This window comes from Diuraphis noxia, unplaced genomic scaffold, assembly GCF_037042655.1.
Source record: "Diuraphis noxia isolate RWA-SAM2 unplaced genomic scaffold, SU_Dnox_SAM2 contig0001, whole genome shotgun sequence".
Classification (NCBI taxonomy): domain Eukaryota; kingdom Metazoa; phylum Arthropoda; class Insecta; order Hemiptera; family Aphididae; genus Diuraphis; species Diuraphis noxia.
This window is the reverse complement of record NW_028301711.1, coordinates 11,449,042-11,470,144: the sequence shown is the minus strand read 5'-3', so window position 1 is coordinate 11,470,144 and position 21,103 is coordinate 11,449,042. Positions and strand designations below refer to the sequence as shown.

Below are 21,103 nucleotides of genomic sequence, written 5' to 3'. Positions count from 1 at the left end.
ATTTATATAGTTATTTATTTATTTATTTATACCTACTCACATTTCATCAAATTCATGAACTATTTGAATAATTATAGAAGCTTTACATGCAAAATGTTTGGCACTATGAGCTGAATTTTTTTTTGGCCAAGTGTTATGATGACAACGATATCGCCTCTAAAAATATTTATTTCATAACTTTATATTATGTATATTATAATATTTATGGTAATACACAATTTTTTAATAATAATTAGTAATTACTTTAAAAATAACCGAGACTGGTTTTTTGCAATTAGTACTTAAATATGTAGTTTTGCATTCTCTCCTCATAGCTAGCATCCATTTTGTTACATCAGTTACATCAAAGCTTAGAATTTCAAACTTTGAAATGAATTGTCCATTTGATAAGTTTTTTTTACAAAGTATGTTATACTTATAATTTTCAGGGATTTGATTCTGAAAAGGATTGAGTTAACAACTAGCAAACCAAAGTGCATATTACAATTAGTACCAATAATTCAATGTTGTCACTTGATTGCTGAATCTCCGTTTTTTCTTCATTATAGTTTAAAGGCTCCAATCTTGAAGTTGGTTACAATTATTTAATTTTGGGTGCAATTGATTCTTTAAAACTAATTTAATTGGGTTAACTTACCCTAAATATAAGCAATGAGTCCGAAACTTGTTTAGGTGTAAACCCATGAACTGATTTCAAATGCCGATTAAAATTTTTTTTCAAAACTTTTTTACAACATTCTTGTTGTTTGAAGTTTTGAAGATTGGTTGGTGTAGCAATTTTTTCCTTCTGTAAACCATGTTTCACTCTTTGGTGTCTCGATAGTGTATAGCTATATTTAAGATTACAGATTACACTCATCACAAACAAAAGACTATAATATTGAATTTGTATTAGAATTAGATAAATTAATGAACACAAGTGTTTTATTATGAAAAAAAAGTTTATTTATTAAACACAAAAAATATACACACATAATAATATATTTATTTAGTTATTTTTTTGTACAAACATAAGTTATATTCATATTCAATAACACAAAAATATTTAATATTGTAATTCAATTCAAATTAATTTATGACTATAAACCTTTATTAAAATCACATACAAAATTATACATACATAATAATATATTTATTTAGTTATTTTTTTGTACAAACATAAGTTATATTCATATTCAATAACACAAAAATATATAATATTGTAATTCAATTCAAATTAATTTATGACTATAAACCTTTAATAAAATAACATACAAAAATATACATACATAATAATATATTTATTTAGTTATTTTTATTTTATACCTCTGCCTTTGAATTTTCCATTATTATTAAAAATTATTTAAAAACTATTAATTATAAAGAGGACAAATTTTAATTTTTAATTATCAATTACTTATCAATGTTATTTACTATCAAGATGAACGTTATCACGCTGCTACTATCGTATTGATATGGTCGGCATATCTAGGAGCCGCCGTGACACGATTTAAAATTTCGCCACCGGTCTCCAACACCGGAAACGAAAGGTCGGGCCGCAACTCACCCTAAGCCACGGTAATAAATAAATAAGTACGATATCATTCGACCCAAGATATATAACGGTAATAATCTTTGTACCGGATATGTGCTATAGGTACAAAATACAATGGTTATTATTATTATACCTTAGGCTTGAATTTATTTCCTTATTAATTAGTCCTTTCTAGTATTTATAATTGATAAATCTATTATTATGACCAGTGCCGCAAATTCCGGCTATCAGTATGAGTGTGTGATTCTTGTATCTAACAACACTCATTATCCATAAACATTGACTTAGTTCAAATTTTTTTTCCAAAATTTTAGATCAATCTTTTTCTAGAATTTATAATTTTTTTTTATTTTCATCCTTATATTTATTAGGTTAACCACTATCAACTTTTGATTTTCAAATAACAACCTATACCTACTTAAAATTTCATAAACTAATAAACAGGGTTGGGGTTTTATAGCACTTAAAGTTGCATAAATATGCCCTATAATCATAGGCGTAAATTTGGTTTGCTAGAAGGGGGGCTAACGCTAAGATTGATTTATGTGCATTTTTAAATATTTGTACTTCGCAACCTTACTCATTCAATTTGTATTCACCTTAAAAACTAAATTTTTATCGTGAAGATTACAAGTAAATATTATGTTATAACAATAGTATCTATGTTTAAAGTTATCATATATTAATAAAATTATGATTTTTAGTTTGTAACACAATACTAAATAATTTAGACGCACTAATTGCATTCATTAATGTAAATATTAAATGTTCCAATTTCCAATCAGCCAGTTGTTTATCTATACTTTATGGCTCTCTACGGCTTGTCACCCGCAGATTTCTGGTCAACGATCACCGCCTTTTTTTTCAGTATGCTGTTTGAATTATTCCGCAGATCCTTGGTCCCGTGCATCCTATATGCGTTCGGCAGCTGATCGTCCTTGTACAACATGTCACTAAAGTATATTCTCCTCAGTCGGCAGTTGGCATGTACCTGGACGCGAACCGTCTCCACGTAGGTCGTTTTAAAAGAGTCGCTAGTTATCTCAGCCAAATTCATGTTTAGTTGGTTCCAACCCTCATTCATGCAAAACGGCATCGTGATCATAAACGTGTTCTGCTTTTTTATTGTATGATAGTTACTCGCACGCAAACGCCGACGAATGTTTTCGCTGTCCAAAATCTGTATACACATGGAAGTGAGAGCGACAGTTAGACGATACAAGAGACAAAGTGAATTTAGTCAGTTTAAGTTAGGTATATTATTTTTATCATAAAATTTTACAGTAAAAAAATCAATACATTTTGAATGATTTTTAAAGTTTGAATATTTTTCAATGCTTGTGTGTGTGCTTTAGAATCGTTTTTAAATTTATTTTAACTTTTTAAAAATTATTATGAATTTTGTATCTTATAGATCTGTTTAATGAAAATCTAATAGAAAGGAAAACATTATTATAAATATTAATGTTCATGAGGTACACAGTTACACGCACAAAGCTGTTATAATAGTTTTAGTATATAATTTATTTTTACTAGCCAAAGTTAAGCCACACGTACGCTAAAATATATTCTATTACAGGGGCATCATTTCAGTTTTTTACTGTTGGTGTCAAAATGTTAGCATGTAATTTAAAGTTATTACCAATCCACAACCATGAGCCCTGTTCATCTTTTGTCATGGAGAACAAGGTGCAAAATTTACTCCACCTCCTATGCTAATTATTTGCTAAATGGACCCCATTGTAAATTATCCCCATTTAAATGACCCCGACCGGGTCGGTCACCATTGTTCTACAACTCCCTTCTCTGGCTTCCGCCACTAATTTATTCACACCGTATATTTAATATTTTCATGTCATTCTCTGTCATATCTAATCACCTTTTTATTAGTCTTCATCTCTTTCCTTCAATTTTATCATTTCCATAGACATCATTTAGGATACATCGGAATTTCTTCTCCTCATAATTATGAAAAAGTCTACTCTGACAATCAGTGGAATTTAAAAAAACTGCAGAATATTTGTATAATTTATTTGAGATAATGTCACTAAATATATTAGTATGAAACTATCATAATTGTTACTTTTTTTTCTTTAATTTACATGTACTTTTAATACATATATTTCATGGTTATCAGTTGAATTTACAGTTGGTAAATAAATATATGTGTATAACCACCTTAATATTAAAATACCTAACCTATCCTAATCTATAAAATTGTACTCCCTGCACTCGAAACATGTAGTATTGGTTGCTAAATAAAACCTGATATTTAGGTTTGGAAAAATCTGGAAAACCTCATTTCATTGGCCGATGTCACAATGGTACAATATACAATCCAATTGTGACTTCTAACTTCTAACTTCCAACTTCTATATTTGTCCACTTATTATTTTAATTCAACAACAAATCGTAATATTATAAGATTGCTTAACATTTATGAAATTTATAGAATTCATGGTTTCCTTTTGATAGGAATTATTAGTTTTGATGCTTCCATATTATCATAATATAGTGAGTTGCCAATCAAGTCTAAATGACTTATGGGTGACTGTTGGGTAGCTTGGAGCCAACCACTATGTAGTAAATAATAAACAGGTACGTAAAATGTGTGTGATTTCTCACTAGACTACAGACAGAGCATATGATTACCAAATGCTTATTAGTCTATGCATTCAACTATAAATTTTCATTTGGTTGTTGGACGATTTTAATTATTTTCAGATCACATTTAACACTTTTGAAATTAAAACACTGACACAATGTCTCAATATCTGTTTTAAAAATTAGGTAATTCGACTCTTATATTTCATTTTCGACAGAACAATGGAGGAGTTTTTTAAAATGGGTGTGGACACACACACTACACCCCTCCCACCATATCCTCAAATTACGTACCTGCACTGTTACCTATAAAATATGTACCGTAATTTCAAATGTAAAAAATCGACCCAGGTTTTTCACCAACAACGTGACGAACGGCAACCTAATACCAAGCGAACCTCTGGGATTCATAGGACAGGTTATGGAACAGGCGTTTTCGTTTGGTGATTGTATTTGGAGTACATTTGACCTTAGATCGTCGTCTTGTACATGTTGCATTTCTCCTTCGGTGCACTGAAAATACCGACAAGCATTATCGTCAATATTTTACTAAACTAAGTGAATTTGTAAAGAATAAGACGTGAAGTATTTAATAATTATTTTATTGAATTGGTTTACATGATATTTGATCTTTTTTTAATTTTGGAAACATCGTATTTCTTAGTACCTACTTACCATTATGAATTAAAAATGGTTGTACAAATATAAGATCTATGTTAATCCGTAAATGAGTACCATAGTACCTACATATCATATATTTATACAGGTTGATTCACCAAGCATGCTTAATGATCATACCTTTTTTCATCAATATAATGTACTTATTCGAAATCTGATTTTGGAGTTTTTAACAAAAAATGTCAGTAATTAATATTAATCTACCAATATTTATAATTTGTTAAATTTTACTTTAGTTGTTATTTTCCTGAAAATATGTAGCTCTACTTAGAAAGTCTAATTAATTTATGAATTAAAATTAACTTTAATTTTAACATGCCTAGTTATTTTTTTATTTTAGGACGCCTAACTTAAAAAAAAAAAAAATAGTTAACTTTGCGAATTTTTGGTATTATGTTTTACTTATAGTGAACGACTCGCGTAGTATGAAAATACCTATGTTGGACAATTATATCGGATGGATCAGTAAACTCACTTGATGAACTGCCCAATTACCCAGCGGACGACTGCCGATGCTATAATAGACGGTGATTAATGGTTCTTGGAACTTCGTCTGAAACATTATTCCTGACGGATAATTGGATGGATATAATATTCAGAACGAGTACAATTGTAGTTTATGACGCAATTAGTGTCATCGATATTGATAGCACTTGAACAAGGACTACTGATTAATATTTATAGGTATAAATACATAAAAATTAAATTACCTTATTATTATACGCTCATCGTTGCTATAGTACACAAGTATAAATTTATTTAGGACACAACACAAAATATTACTAATACTATATTTAACAAAAAGTTTGAGAAACCTTCTGGAAGCCACATCAAATCTCACTAACAATCAATACGGCTTTAGAAAAGACAAATCTACAACAACACAGTTATCAATACCACAATCACGCTGTCTGCTTCTATTCTCTTTTATTTTGCAACACCATAATTAAGAAAAACATTCATTGAGTAGGCGTGTAACTTATATTTTTAAATATAATATAACAGTAGACAGTATTAAATTTTTATTTTGAAAAAACGCGCGAGGTATCTAAAATCATTCAGCAGTCAACAGCTAAATATGCGACGGTTTGCTTCATGCATGCGCACATCAAACATAAATGACGCGTCGCTTATATGACGTGCTTTAATATACCGGGAAATGGTTCTATCCGTAGTATATGATTTTCAAGACTGTGTGGTTTAAATTGTATTCGTATTATTTGTGCTCATAGATAATATAAGAATAGATCAAGTTTATCAACTGAAAATAAAGTGATACAATCTTTGATGTTATATGGATTCCTTTATTATTGGTTATACAATATTTAATAAAATAATTTAAAAATAAATATTAAAATAATATTAAATAAGTAAGATATTAGAAAATAATACTTTTTATTTATGCCTTAAATGTGCCTTAAAATTTGTTATTAAAGGTTATAGCATTAAAATCTTTCATAATAAGTTTTTGTAATAACATTAATAAAACAACCTTAAAATATCATTTTATCGTCAGTCTCTCTTCCATGATAAAAATTAAACACTGCGACTCCTAACGGAGCCACTATATTATCTATGTTTGTGATATTATACTTAACCTAATACCGAACCCACGATTATAAAGAAAATTAAAATATTTGGTATTACGCAGTGGTTATTTTCACGTCCTGTCCCCTGATTGGACGTAATATTAATACTGATAGTATAACCATAAATAATAAGTACCATATTTTAAAAGTATCTTATAGATATAATATAATAATATAACAACATTTCCCGCATAAATTTAAATATTTAAATAATATAATTTTTATATTCTTATATATACAAGAGCAGTATACTATAGATTTGTATAGTACGAAAATCTTTTTTTTTGTATTACAACGAATCAATATAAGATTGTTTGAAATGGTATTATATATAGCAATTATGAATTAAAAATGGAATTACCAGTGACATTTTATTGATGTTTTGATGATTATAGTTATATGACTTTTAGACTGTAGTATACATCGACTACACAACTGACAACTGACTTAGTCATACATTTTATTATTTTATTACACAATTAACATATATATTATATACATTTTTTTAATTCCACAAAATGGACAACTATGTAAATGCTGAAAATTAAGTAAGACTGTACTATACAAATCTATAGTATACTGCTCTTATATAAATAAGTATATAACAATTATATTATATTATTTAATTATTTAAATTTATGCGGGAAATGTTGTTATATTATTATATTATATCTTTAAGATACTTTTAAAATATGGCACGTCTTATCATTTATGGTAGTTGATATCAGTTATACTATCAGTATTAATATTACGTCCAATCAGGGGACAGGACGTGAAAATAGCCACTGCGTTAATATTAATTAAATGTATTAATTAAATTAATATTTCAATTTTTAATATAAACATTTTATATTTTTACAATAGTGAACTAACTTAAAGATTGCTGAGAATTGTTGTTATTATTATTTATATGTTCTTTGGAAACCGCCGTCAAGCGCGTAGGGTATCCTCTCCACACCGCAGCATCAAGTTTCATGACGTGTCGACGTCAACGACGCGGGTCGCGGGCTTTCTGAATCTTTTGTTACACCGCGTTCAACAAAACCACTTGTTCGCCCTGTTAAGTCACCGTTGTTTACATTTCGTCGTTCGAGTATCGCCGCCATCTAATTTATCTTGGACCATTGAACATAGTTGAACTCAAGTACAGTTCTGTACCGTCGACCGTTCACAAATCAAGTTTTAACGGAAATTCGGAATTACCATAGTCCGATTGCATACATCTTGAGAAACAGTACGATTAACAAGTAAGAATTTCAACAATATTGTGTAATATTCAAATGTTCAAAATGTATTGCTCATAAAGTCGTGACGATCATCAAATATTCCATAGTACAACACCAAATCCAATACATATATTAGATGCACCCATATAAAACTTATGCTATAACTTGAACTACCTAATTTGATTTTTAATGTTTCATGGTATCACCCATAATTATGTAACATTATATTAATTGTAAATATTTTTTTTCTGAGTAGTTATCATCAATCAGTCGATTTATCTATATAGATAGTAATTTTATGACAGTGATTGCTTTAATCATAACGCACTTGTTTGTGACATTTTAATAATAAAGTGATTCTAACACTTACTGTACTTATTATTTATTACTATTTTCAGTAATACTCCAAAATGTCTATGAAATTCACTGGTTTAAATTTATATCCTCGTGTTATACTTACACGATTAACTGAAGAGGAGATAGAAAAGTATACTGGCCTGTGAGTACAATTTTCTAAAATATAATACCATGTATTATGTATGCCTAAATAAGTGTGATTTGCTTACTATATTTTTATTGTTATGTTGATTTAGGAATCATAAAAATAAAAATACGTCAGAATCCTTAAATGAGTTAAATACTCCTACTGGATCAACGCAACAAGAGTGTCTGGAAGATGTTAAAAAAATTGAGATACACAAGTATGTCAATATTTAAATTTATTTTTTATACTTACACAGTCTTAAACATTCTAACAAAATGTTATTTATTGTACCTACAAATGCTCTAAAAAAGGGTTTTGATGTCCTGAATCGAGTCCTTCATTAAGAAGGTACCTACTACATTTTTAATTTATTTCCTAATAGCTCTAATTATATAAGCCTCACTAATGCTCTACACTTTAAGAGACGAATACCTAATCAATAACATAGACCCAAATAATATTGGACATACATTTTCAAAAAAACATCTTATTTTTGTGCATTAAGATGGGGGTCTATTACAAGGGACTTTAGTCCTGCTAAACAATTTAAGGTGTTTCATTAATCAACACTAAATCAATTTTCAAACTTTGTCCCAAAGAACAATAAAAATTAGATTCTATTTAAACATGGGTTAATGTTCCTAAGCAAAGACGGACTGTCAGCAAATATTACTTTGTATATTTTTTAATATTATTGCTGGTAAAGAAAATTAAGAATCTATATGTTTAGTTGATACACGTCCACAAACTATTCATTTCTATGTTCAAATTATCATGCTGTAATACTGTATGTATATAGTGGAAGCTGCTTTTAAATAACAATAATCAACAAAATTATATTATTTTTGAAAACAAATTTATTTCTAAATTTTAACCAAAAATGTTTATTTTCTACCATCTTCTTTTTATGAAATTTGGGCGTTTTAGACAAATTTTTTTAATGTATATAGATACGTATGAACTGTCCAGACAAATTAAGCCAATTAAACGACTGAACCTTATATCTGTGTGTCTTATAAGTGGCATCCACTGTAGTTTATGAATTTATAATTTAAAAAATATTTAAAGACGACACCATACAATCATTTGTGTACTCTGTCTTACAAACATAAAACATGGTAAATTTTACATTCTTAATAACACGTTTTACTCTGTAATTTCTAAAATTTGAATAATTTTAACTTTTATAAAATTTAAAGACAAGAACATTATCTAGGGAAACTTGAAGGACAAATATTGATATTATACTATTAAATAAGTTATGACAATTTTTAAAATTTTTTTTTCTACATTTTAGAATGATCATAATTATTCATAACTCCTATAAAAATAAAAATATCAATAAATTCTTCAGAGATAACATATATAATATTCTTGCCTTTAAATTTTAAAAGAGGTAAATTCATTCTAATTTTATAAGTAACAGTAAAATGTATTATTGTGTTCATAAAATTGTTCATGTTGTACATTTGTAAAAAGAGAAAACAAATGCCTGTGTACCATTCTTTTAATACTTTTATCGTTTAGTCAATGTTGAAATCCAACAAAATAAGTCAATTCATTACTAGAATATAATGAATTAACTTCACATTTATTATTAAATATTATTTAATTCAGCAGTCAATTCTATGAATGAATAAATATATAATATTAAGTACCTAATGACTATTAATTAATAATGATGAATGAGTACACAAGCATATTATAAGAGATACAAATAACTAGTTTTATGTTATAATAACTATAATATGATATTCTCTGAATATTCAATGTTATAACCATTATTATTTGTAATAATTTGATATTTCCGATTATTATTTTTTTTTACAATAGTATATATTTTAAATTCTTGATTTCAGAAATAAAATTAACTTAAATTCCATTTTTTAAAGAAAAAAAATATACTTTTATATATAAACTAATAGGCTGGAGTCCCAATAATACATATGTGGCATAAGCTGGTAGTTAAGTTCATATTTTACAGAAAAAACCTTCAGGTAGTGAATTTTATTAAATGCTCACAATATGTTTAAATGTATTAAATACCTAATTGTTTATATTTTAACTATATTACCTGATATTGTTTCTGTTTTGTTTATTTATGTAACTTAGAACTTCAAGAACTAGAATAGAACATACTACATGGCGATCTTCGATGAGGGAATTCAGGAATAATGTTGAAGCTACTGATGTAATTGAAGAAACCCGAATAACAACTATAACTGAGATTATCACATATTCAAACACAAAGAAAAATGTCAACGGAAATAAAAAATTTGATTGCAAAATATGCCATGCTAATTTTGATAATTTTGAAAAATTTGTAGTCCATAAAAATTTAAAACATAAAAGTAAACCTTACGTTTGTGATGTTTGCAATGCAAAATTTTCTCTTAGTGCTCATTTGAATGTGCATAACTGTGATAATTATCTATGCATGGCAAATCCATCCACAAGTTTTGAAGAAATACCGACTACTTCAAGAAGTAGTTTGTCAATAAATTCAAGTAGGAACAACAACAATTCTACATCAAGCTCGAAATTAGCAAAACAATCAGAAACATCAGTACAAAAAAATTAGCTGAATAATTTGACTCAAAACGTATGTGTATTGTAATTTCTTAATCATCTTGATAGTTGTAAAAACATTTCAAAGGGTAGTTTCGAGCTCCATCAATGTAATTTGTGTACTAAATCGTTCAAATCTCAATCAGCATTAAACGGTCATATGAAATGCCATTCTAAAAGAAGCAAAATTTCAAGAAGAAAACTGACATTAGACAACAAAAAAAGAGGAAAATCAAAACAAAAATGGTAGCATAATAAAATCCCAAAACATTGTTTCAAATATTCAAAACAGAAGTGAAAAGTATAAGGATTGCAATAAGATTTCACTACACGCAACAAGTTAAATATTCATTCCAAGCAACAAAAACAAAAAAAGTGATATGTTATATATGTCAAAAAAAATGTTTATTATCTAAGATAAGCTTTGAAGAGCGCTTGCTATCACACAGAAGTGTTAAAACGTCTAATGGTAAAACAACAATAACTAAGAGCACAGGTGACAAAATTGAAAAACAAAATAAATCGCAGAATTGCTCCAATTGTAAAACTTATTTTGATTCAAAACAATCCCTAGGTCAACATACTAGACGACGTCACTCTTGTTTGAATAAACCTAAACAAAATCTAAAATCAAAAACTGTTAAATGCAATTGGTGTAGTATCATGATAACAAAATGCAACTTGCTTCGTCATATTAAATCTTTACACCCTGAAATTAATCCTATACAATGTGAATATTGTCCAATGAAATTTAAGGATTCTCACTCATTGAAATTGCATAAGTCTAAATTTCATGCTTAGTTTGTATCTTTTTAATTTTTAATTAATTTAATTCAATCATTTGAAAAAGGTATAATATATCAGATCAATGTAGAATGTGAACTCATTTTTCTGATTATTTTTATAACAGTTCTTTCTCTAAGTCTACTCATAATGAATTTATTTTAGTACCTTATTGTCAAACCGAAGTTATTTTTCTGTTGTAATTTTTATTTATAATAGTTAATTTTTCCATTATCTTAATATTACATGATGACGAGGCAGCAATAACAATACATTTCCAATTAAAATATTTTTTTAGGATGAACAAAAAGCTTTTCAGAAATATATCGTTATAAAAAAAAAAAAATGAGAAAGAAATTCATATTCTTAAAATTTCTTAGCATTAAACAACCTGATATAATAACCTTTCTCAAATTTTGGTTTTTATAACTTTTTTTTGGCAAGATGTCTGGTTATTGCCGCCATGTCTATTTAGGATTATTTAATTTTAGTTTTATTTTTATTTTTTATTTAATATCCATGTAAAATAACAAGCTTGCTCAATGATTATTGGTATTCCAATGTTTTCTTCGAGGTTTTTTTTAACGGTACTGGTTTTCAGTCCGTGACAATTTTACTAAAATAAAAAAATTAAATATTACTTTACAACATTTGGTTAAAATATGCTTTTTATTTTTTTTATTTAATGTTGTATTTGTAATAGTTGTCTTAGTAAATTGTCTATATATAAGACATTTGATTTTGATTAATAATATTGATAAACAAAAAATTGATTTGTATATTTAATAAAATTTCATTCATTTATATATTGTTTGTGATTTTTAGTTTTTGTCTAGTGCGCCCTAACTATGTGCATTAATGGGTTCTTTGTTAATTCATCATTGGATTTCAATCGATGAATAAAAAATATTCAGACCAATTAAGATTATCTTGTTATATTATATAATTGTAATTTTTATACTTTACATCAACATAAAATAAAATATTCTATCATAGGTATCTATGTAGTTTATTTATTTAAGAATTAAAATACCTAGCATTATATCATAGATATTTATAAGTAATAAAATTATAAAAATAACTTACAATATGTACTATTTATCAATTAAAAATTTACTTTTGAACCCATATAATATCATATTACTTATAAATTCAATAATGCTCAATTTTGATACTAAGTTTCTTATGCTGAAGTCAACTTTAAATGATTAATAAACAATTCCCTCTTTTTTAAATCTAATGAAATTGTCTATAGCTTCAGTCATTATTTTAAGACTGATTTTATCAGTTGAAAACATTTTATTTAAATTTAAAATTATACAATCCAATATTATTAATTAAGAATTTACACTATAGATTTTTCAACTGATGAACTACCTATTTGTTTATTTATTTATTTATTTTATTTTAATACGGGCCGCAGCCCAAAGTACAGAAAATAAATTTACATATTATAAGTGAATAGTAGACATGACAATTAAACTAGAAAAAGAAATGAGACAAAAGAAAAGAATTACAAAACTAAACTTAAAAACTAAAAGATGGATCCTCATTAGCAATACGCATCATTCTATTTAGTGGTTTGTTTTGTGAATAATTTGTCGTACACAGCGGAATACTGAAAGGATAGGAAGAACGGACCTGGACACAGGGAATTTTAAAGTTTACTTTGGATAGAAGTTCAGGACAGTCGATCGACCCATTTATGAGTTTGACTAGGAAGACCTTGTTAATGGTGATACTATTAAGGGATTTTTAGACAGAAGTAGTGAAATAAAATCTTCAATAAAACTAATAGTTAATATATCATTCTCAAAACTTTAAATCATTTAGCTTATTAGATTAGCTGCTAAACTAAATATTGCAGTTTTCTTTTAAAACAACAATTGCTTTCAAATTTTCTATAATTAACTGACAGTTTTTCCAACAACAATATTCCACTGTGTATCACACTGAGAAGTTTTTTTTTATATATTTTAACTTCTAATTTCCTCTACAGAGTGACAAGTGCTTTATTTTTAGTAGTATGAAAAAGGAGGTTATACAATGGTTCTATTATGTTGAAAACAGTTCTAATTTCCTAAAAATAAAAATAAACATCGTAAAAAATAAAACATTAAGCCAAAAAGTAAAATTGGTATTATATTTTATTACTATTAAACCATTTATTCTTAATACATCAATGTTAGGTACCTACTTTATCAATCATAATTCCTATTAATGTAAAATAAATAATTTCAAAATAATAATTTATTATCTTTATTTTGAACCTAATCCTTGCTGAAAGTAAGTTTACCAATTCATCTTGGATTACATTACTGGTGAGATTTGTGTTAGTATACTTCACTTCAAATTTAAAGAACATCTTCACCAGTATACTACACTTTTCTTAAAAATGTCCTACTCCATAAAATATGAATAAATATGTGTTATAATAAATCGTGAACACTTAATCATCTACATGGAAAACTTCAGTGGGGTCTGTTTTCTTAATGAATAAATAAAAAAAGTAGTTATTTGACTATTAATTGAAATCATAAGATAACCTAACTTAAATCTATAGTTACACAGTAATTAATAATTAAAGGTTTCTTATTAATTTCATTACTCTAGACAAAATTTACAATCATGTCTATAATGAAAAAGTTTTAATTTGGGATAGAGACTTCATGCCCTAAAAAATCTTAAAATATCCATTTATTTATGTTTATAATTAATAGTTTAAAATAGAAGGTTGTATTTGCAATATAAATATACACTAACAAAATAATATTAACAAAAAAAAAAAAATACATTTTTATATGTAAAATAAATATTTTACTCTGATATCTCCAATATAATGCTCTTTATTATTAAGCTATTTATAATATTTAATAATCAAATAATTAAAAATCATAAAAATAATAATGAAATATAAACCTTATAACTATTAAAAAAAATATATTCTGACTAAACTCAATTATTTAAAAAAAAAAAATTAAATATCTATTTAATTTTTATAAGCAATTTCTACTAATTTTTACAAAAACAAAATAAAGAAAACTATTTAATTAAATTTCATATTAATCTATAAAGTAATATACATAATAAATACAGAGATTATATAATTTATAGAAAATTAAATTAAATTTATACGACTCTTGAAAATTTTAACTTAAATTGTTATAGAATAAAATCAAAATTACAAAAATATCAATCATATCAAAAAATAACATACTAAAACTAATTAATGATATACTAAACATTAAGATCTTTTTTTTCAAATTTAATTATTATTAAATAATTATAAAAAGAAAAATATATTACTATCAAAATAATAACACAAGTATAATAGAATAAAATTTAAAAAAAAATTGAATCCATTAATAAATAATACTCAAAAATCAAGACTTCTGAATACAAACTATATATATAAAACAATAACCATATAATGGTATAAAAGCATGCATGATTAAATAAAAAAAAGGCTACTGCCCATTTACGCCCCAGAGTAGCACATTTGTGCCCAAGAGATGGGATAGATATGCCCGAAAGATAAATTACAATCTGCCAGTTAGTAGCCCATATGCACCCATTTTGCATAAAATTATGCCGTTATGATGCATAAAATGAACTATTTATATCTTGAGAGATACTAAGATTAAATAGATGAGTAGATTATAATACTTTAATAATAATTGCATTAATAATGTCAAGAATATGCCAATCTAAAAACTGATAAAATTTTCAAGTATCTACGACTTATACTTTTTGAATAATAACAAATATTTAAAATCGTTTGAGGATAAATCGTTATTGTTACGCTATTTCGTAAAAATTTAAAATTCAAAAGCACTTAAAATTTTTCCTATAATGATGCTTCAAGTTTTCTCTATAGATAATTGAAGGAAAACTTATGGAAAACTTATTGTTGTATTTTTAATCTTTAGTTAAAAACACAAAAAATTGTATGATTTTTCAACTTCAAAATTACTTGCAAATTTTCGCGTTTTCGACAGATTTCGTAAAATTTTGAACTGTAAACGCTTTTTAGCTACAATAAGAACAACTCATAAAGAACCTTGTATTAAATTTTCAAGTTTTTTTGGTCGTCCAACATTTTTTTACCGGCACTTCAAAAAAAATTCTTAGACAAATTGAAAATTTCAGTCGTCTATAAATATCTCAAAAAAAGTCAAAACATTTTGAAAATTAAACTGTATATAGATAATACTAACATAAACATTTGGTGAAAATTTCAAGTATTTACAGTGATTAATTTTGAATTGCAACCATATAAGAAAACCGATTTGGTCGAAAACTGGTTTTGCTCATTTTTTTTTTGTTTTTCTCCATTTTTTTGAAAACTGTTGGAAAATGTAAATTTTTGACAAAATCTAAAATCGAACGGAGAACCTAAATCCTTTAATAAAAGACATATCCTTATGAAACTTTCAAGAATCAAAGCAGAAGCATCCGCATATCAATTTAAAATTTGTAATTGTTTTTAAATTAATTATTAAGGTTATAGAATTTTTTTTATTTGACGGTAAATTTATTGTTATGTTTACTGTTATTAAACTGAGCTTGTATTGGATGCAGAGAGTGATAAATTACAAACTATTAAGTATAAATATGTGTATAACATTTATAAATTACTTAACAGGTTAACTGCTACGTTATTTTTCAGTACATTGCCAATAGCGCTACGTGTACCATTTTTGGTACACTTGTTGTTTTGCCAATATGTTTTTGCGTGCCTACTATGGTACACTTAAATACGATTTTAACACACGAAAATATTTCGTAGCCCGCCAGACAAACAAATTTTCGACTAGCCCATTAATATCTTATAAATTAATTTGTTTAGGTAAAATTAGAATACGAATGGCAAATCAACCATGTACCAGAGATGGTACACATGGCGGTTAACCTGTTAAAATTAATATACAAATTAAAAACAGTTATTTTGTAATTAGTTATTCAATTTTATTGTTAAATCTTACATATTTTTTATATTGAAGAGCATTAAGTTGAAAATATCACGTCCTAAACAGTCAATGAACAGTCAACCTTTGGCCAATATTTTTAATAGTGCAATTTACTGAAATATTATAATTTTATGATAAACTAATAACATAAGTATTATGTAGTTCTATTGTGTTTTAATATTGTATTATTTCTAGGCAGTTGTGTATTGTACATGGAATTATACAAAGTATACCTACACATAACAATATTTATAAAGAAATGCGTATATTATGTGAAAAATATATGAATTTATTGGTATACAATGTGTATCCGGGGAATGGTGTCAATTAGTAATGGGTATATTATTATATTAATTGTTTTTAACAATTTAAAATTGTATTGTTAAAAAGTTATAATAATATTTCACAATTTAATATCATTTATCAGGGCGTATACTCGTATATTCTAAGACCATAGTGCAATAGATCCTCAAATGGTAAAAGATCAAAAAAATGTTATAGAAATTCAAAATGTATGGCATATATTTTAATATTTTAACTACAACATTATCCAATAATTTCCTACATACTCATGGATTTCATATTTTTAAAACTTGTTGGTCAAGTAAGAAAAGTGATAAGTATGTTTTTATTTATGTATACTATTTTTTGAGCAAAGATGCATTTCAAATTTTTTTAGAGATACATATTAAAAAATATGGCATAGTTAATTCAAGAGATAATTTAACAGTACATTCTTGTTACTATAAGGCCGTGATATATAGCGTAGCTAGTCAAAATACATTAGTTTTAAAGTCCTAAGTGATTGCACATATTTTATGAGTATATTGTATATTTAGTGATATTTTAGGGCATAAATAAATGCATATTTTAAGATTTTTTAGGGCATGAAGTATCTAGCCCAAATTAAAACTTTTTCATTATAGACATGATTGTAAATTTTGTCTAGAGTAATGAAATTAATAAGAAACCTTTAATTATTAATTACTGTGTAACTAGATTTAAGTTAGGTTATCTTATGATTTCAATTAATAGTCAAATAACTACTTTTTTTTATTTATTCATTAAGAAAACAGACCCCACTGACGTTTTCCATGTAGATGATTAAGTGTTCACAATTTATTATAACACATATTTATTCATATTTTATGGAGTAGGACATTTTTAAGAAAAGTGTATTATACTGGTGAAGATGTTCTTTAAATTTGAAGTGAAGTATACTAACACAAATCTCACCAGTAATGTAATTCAAGATGAATTGGTAAACTTACTTTCAGCGAGGATTAGGTTCAAAATAAAGGTAATAAATTATTATTTTGAAATTATTTATTTTACATTAATAAGAATTATGATTGATAAAGTAGGTACCTAACATTGATGTATTAAGAATAAATGGTTTAATAGTAATAAAATATAATACCAATTTTACTTTTTGGCATAATGTTTTATTTTTACGATGTTTATTTTTATTTTTAGGAAATTAGAACTGTTTTCAACATAATAGAACCATTGTATAACCTCCTTTTTCATACTACTAAAAATAAAGCACTTGTCACTCTGTAGAGGAAATTAGAAGTTAAAATATATAAAAAAAAACTTCTCAGTGTGATACACAGTGGAATATTGTTTTTATTTTTAGGAAATTAGAACTGTTTTCAACATAATAGAATTAGGAATATACATGGACAAGGTATAATCTTTTCATCTAACATCAAATGTGTCTACTGTTTGAATCAAATATTCAGGAATTTTTTGATGATTAAACTATTAAAAAAGAAAAAAGAAAAAAACATTAGATATAATGAGAAATATATAACATTAACGTTATGTTGGTATAAACATATACAAATAAAAGTTATTTTATGGGTAGGCACAATAGGATTACTGATCAGACTAAATGATTTTTATTGTGAACTTACAATATTAAATAATACTACAATAATCAACAAGTAAAACAATGTTTAAAAAAAATAAGCATTCAAATATATTAATTTATATATGAATGATGTTTCTGTTGTTTAAATTGGAATATTATAGACCTTTTAATATTGCAGCAGAACTATGGTTAAAATCCATCAACATTTTAAATCTTCTCTTTCACGGGTTATAGCATAATTATATATAATAATACACCAATTCTTTATTGACTAAATGGAGAATTTATTCAAGAGAAGTTGATAGGTACTTGTGAAATAACATAAGAATATATAAAACTAAACCAATTCTTTACTAAAATAAAAAATTTTTAAGTTATTGATACAATGATACACTAGATCAAATGATCAAATTTAATAAATAATAAAGTACAATGAATATGTAATGATATTACAATAAAAAAATAACATTGATGTAAATAATACATCTATAGTGTCTATACATTTTTAAAAGCTTAATAACTATAGATTTTGATGGCTGAATTGTAGATTTAACTATCCTCAATTGTTAGTATGACAAAAGAGTTTAAACCTTAAAAGGATATTGGATAATTTAATAGTCATAGGTATTGCACTAGCAACAGATTAATAAGTTTGCTAAAAATATAATTTAATACTAGAAATTATGTCTCATTTGGCATATAGCAATCATAGGTTTGTGTATTGAGTAATTACCTCTCGGTATGTTCAAATTTCTTGATGGACATTAGGAATATACATGGTCAAGGTATAATCTTTTCATTTAACATCAAATGTGTCTACTGTCTTATGCTTCATGTTTGAATCAAATATTCAGGAATTTTTTGATGATTAAACTAAAAAAAAAAAAAGAAAAAAACATTAGATATAATGAGAAATATATAACATTAACTTTATGTTGGTATAAACATATACAAATAAAAGTTATTTTATGGGTTGGCACAATAGGATTACTGATCAGACTAAATGATTTTTATTGTGAACTTACAATATTAAATAATACTACAATAATCAACAAGTAAAACAATGTTTAAAAAAAATAATCATTCAAATATATTCATTTGTATATGAATGATGTTTCTGTTGTTTAAATTGGAATATCATAGACCTTTTCATATTGCAGCAGAACTATGGTTAAAACCAGGGACTGGAACCTTAAGGGTTTTTTCGGTTCTGGTTCTGGTTCGGTTCTTAAAAATAAAAAATAATTGGTTCCGGTTCCGATTACGGTTCTTAAATTTACAAAATAAGGGTTCCGGTTCCGATTCCGGTTAATTCTGGTACTTACCGGTTCTAAAAAATGCATATTTCTAAACATTACCTATTTTTAATGAGGTGGATTTTTTTTTTTTTTAATAACAAACCTAGGTTGGTATCTAATTATTATAAGTAACAACTCTTAATTTCCATATAAATTTAAAATTTAAATATTGTAAAATAGCCATTTTACCAACAGTAGGTAAGCTAACTCTAATATATAGGTACTTCAGCTAATTCACAAGGTTGGTTTTTTTTACTGCAAATTTGCAATGCTGCACATGAGTCAAGGTGAAAACAAATAGCTCAGTCACATATTATCTGAACAAAATAATTAAATAACCATCTAATCTGAATTAGATATTAAATGTATTTTTAAACATAAATATCATATAAGGTTAGCAATGTTCAATTGGTGACAAAAACTGTTGGAAAAAAGTCACAAAAAGCATTAGATAAACAAAATATGTAACAAAAGAAAAAAATACCTAAGAATTTTAATAATATAAAAACAAATTTAACAACTTTTAGTAAAAATAATATTCATAATCTATTTAAGTAGATACTCCTTGAAGATTGTTGTTGTTCTTTTCAAACAGCATGTTTGTACGCACAAGCAATTGGTTTTCTAGATTTTTAGCTGAAATGTTACACCTGTACGGCGATAACACAAATTTCAAACCTGAAAATAGTCTTTCTACACTAACTTGTGTGGCTGGAACACTGAATACTATATTAGATAGCTCAAAAAGTTCTGGATATACTAATTTTTTAGATTTCCAAAATTGAAGAATATTTGTTTTATGGCATAATCTTTTTTCTTCAATACTAAATGATTTTAAAAGTGTCTCAATTTTTGTTCCAATAGTTTCAGTTTGAGAATTTGATAAATTGCCAAAATCAGAAGACGTAGATTCATCATTAGCTTTGCTTCTAAGATATATTTCAAGATCATCTATAGGGTCTGTTGGACTAAGACTATCACTTGCATTTTGATGGCACTCGGGGCTTATTGTATTGACTTCTTGATTATTCAGTTCAATTTTTTTTAAACAAATCCAAATGTTGGTCAAGTGCTGAATTGCAGTAGCTGACTGTTCTCTGCTCAATGTAATATTATATCGTGGGTCTAAAAAAATAGCTGCAAGTAAGACTTGATTGTTCAAAATAATTTTTTCTCTATTGGTCATTAACAGTGCTAATTTATTAGCAAAGTCTGAATTCAATGCATTTGTTTGAATCTTACAGGAAATCCATGCCCCATAAAAATCTGTCATAGTTAACTGTTCAGTTTGCAGTTTTTTTGAACATACTTTTGCAGGTAATAGTGTTTTTGAAATTGTTTCAACTTGTTGCCAATCATGGTAACTTAGGGCAACTTTTTTTAACGTTTTGTCATTAACTGACATTTTTTGAATAAAATCTTTCAAATATTGCAACCTTTCCAGCATATCATAAGTAGAATTCCAGCGTGTCAAACAGTCTAGTATAGGTGTT

General features: G+C 26.3%; 1 protein-coding gene and 1 pseudogene across 1 annotated transcript; one reads left to right on the top strand and one right to left on the bottom strand.

Moving 5' to 3' along the window:
* Positions 1-36: 36 nt before the first annotated feature.
* On the bottom strand, positions 37-5,378 carry LOC149059628 (uncharacterized). The gene is made up of 6 exons (XM_089225186.1): positions 5,292-5,378; positions 4,460-4,651; positions 2,353-2,714; positions 638-872; positions 244-438; positions 37-156 (listed from the first exon to the last, which is right to left on the bottom strand). Exons 1-6 carry the CDS (start codon positions 5,376-5,378, stop codon positions 37-39), a joined length of 1,191 nt encoding a protein of 396 aa, XP_089081312.1.
* Positions 5,379-8,041: 2,663 nt separating this feature from the next.
* Positions 8,042-11,484, top strand: LOC149059627 (uncharacterized; annotated as a pseudogene).
* Positions 11,485-21,103: the final 9,619 nt, after the last annotated feature.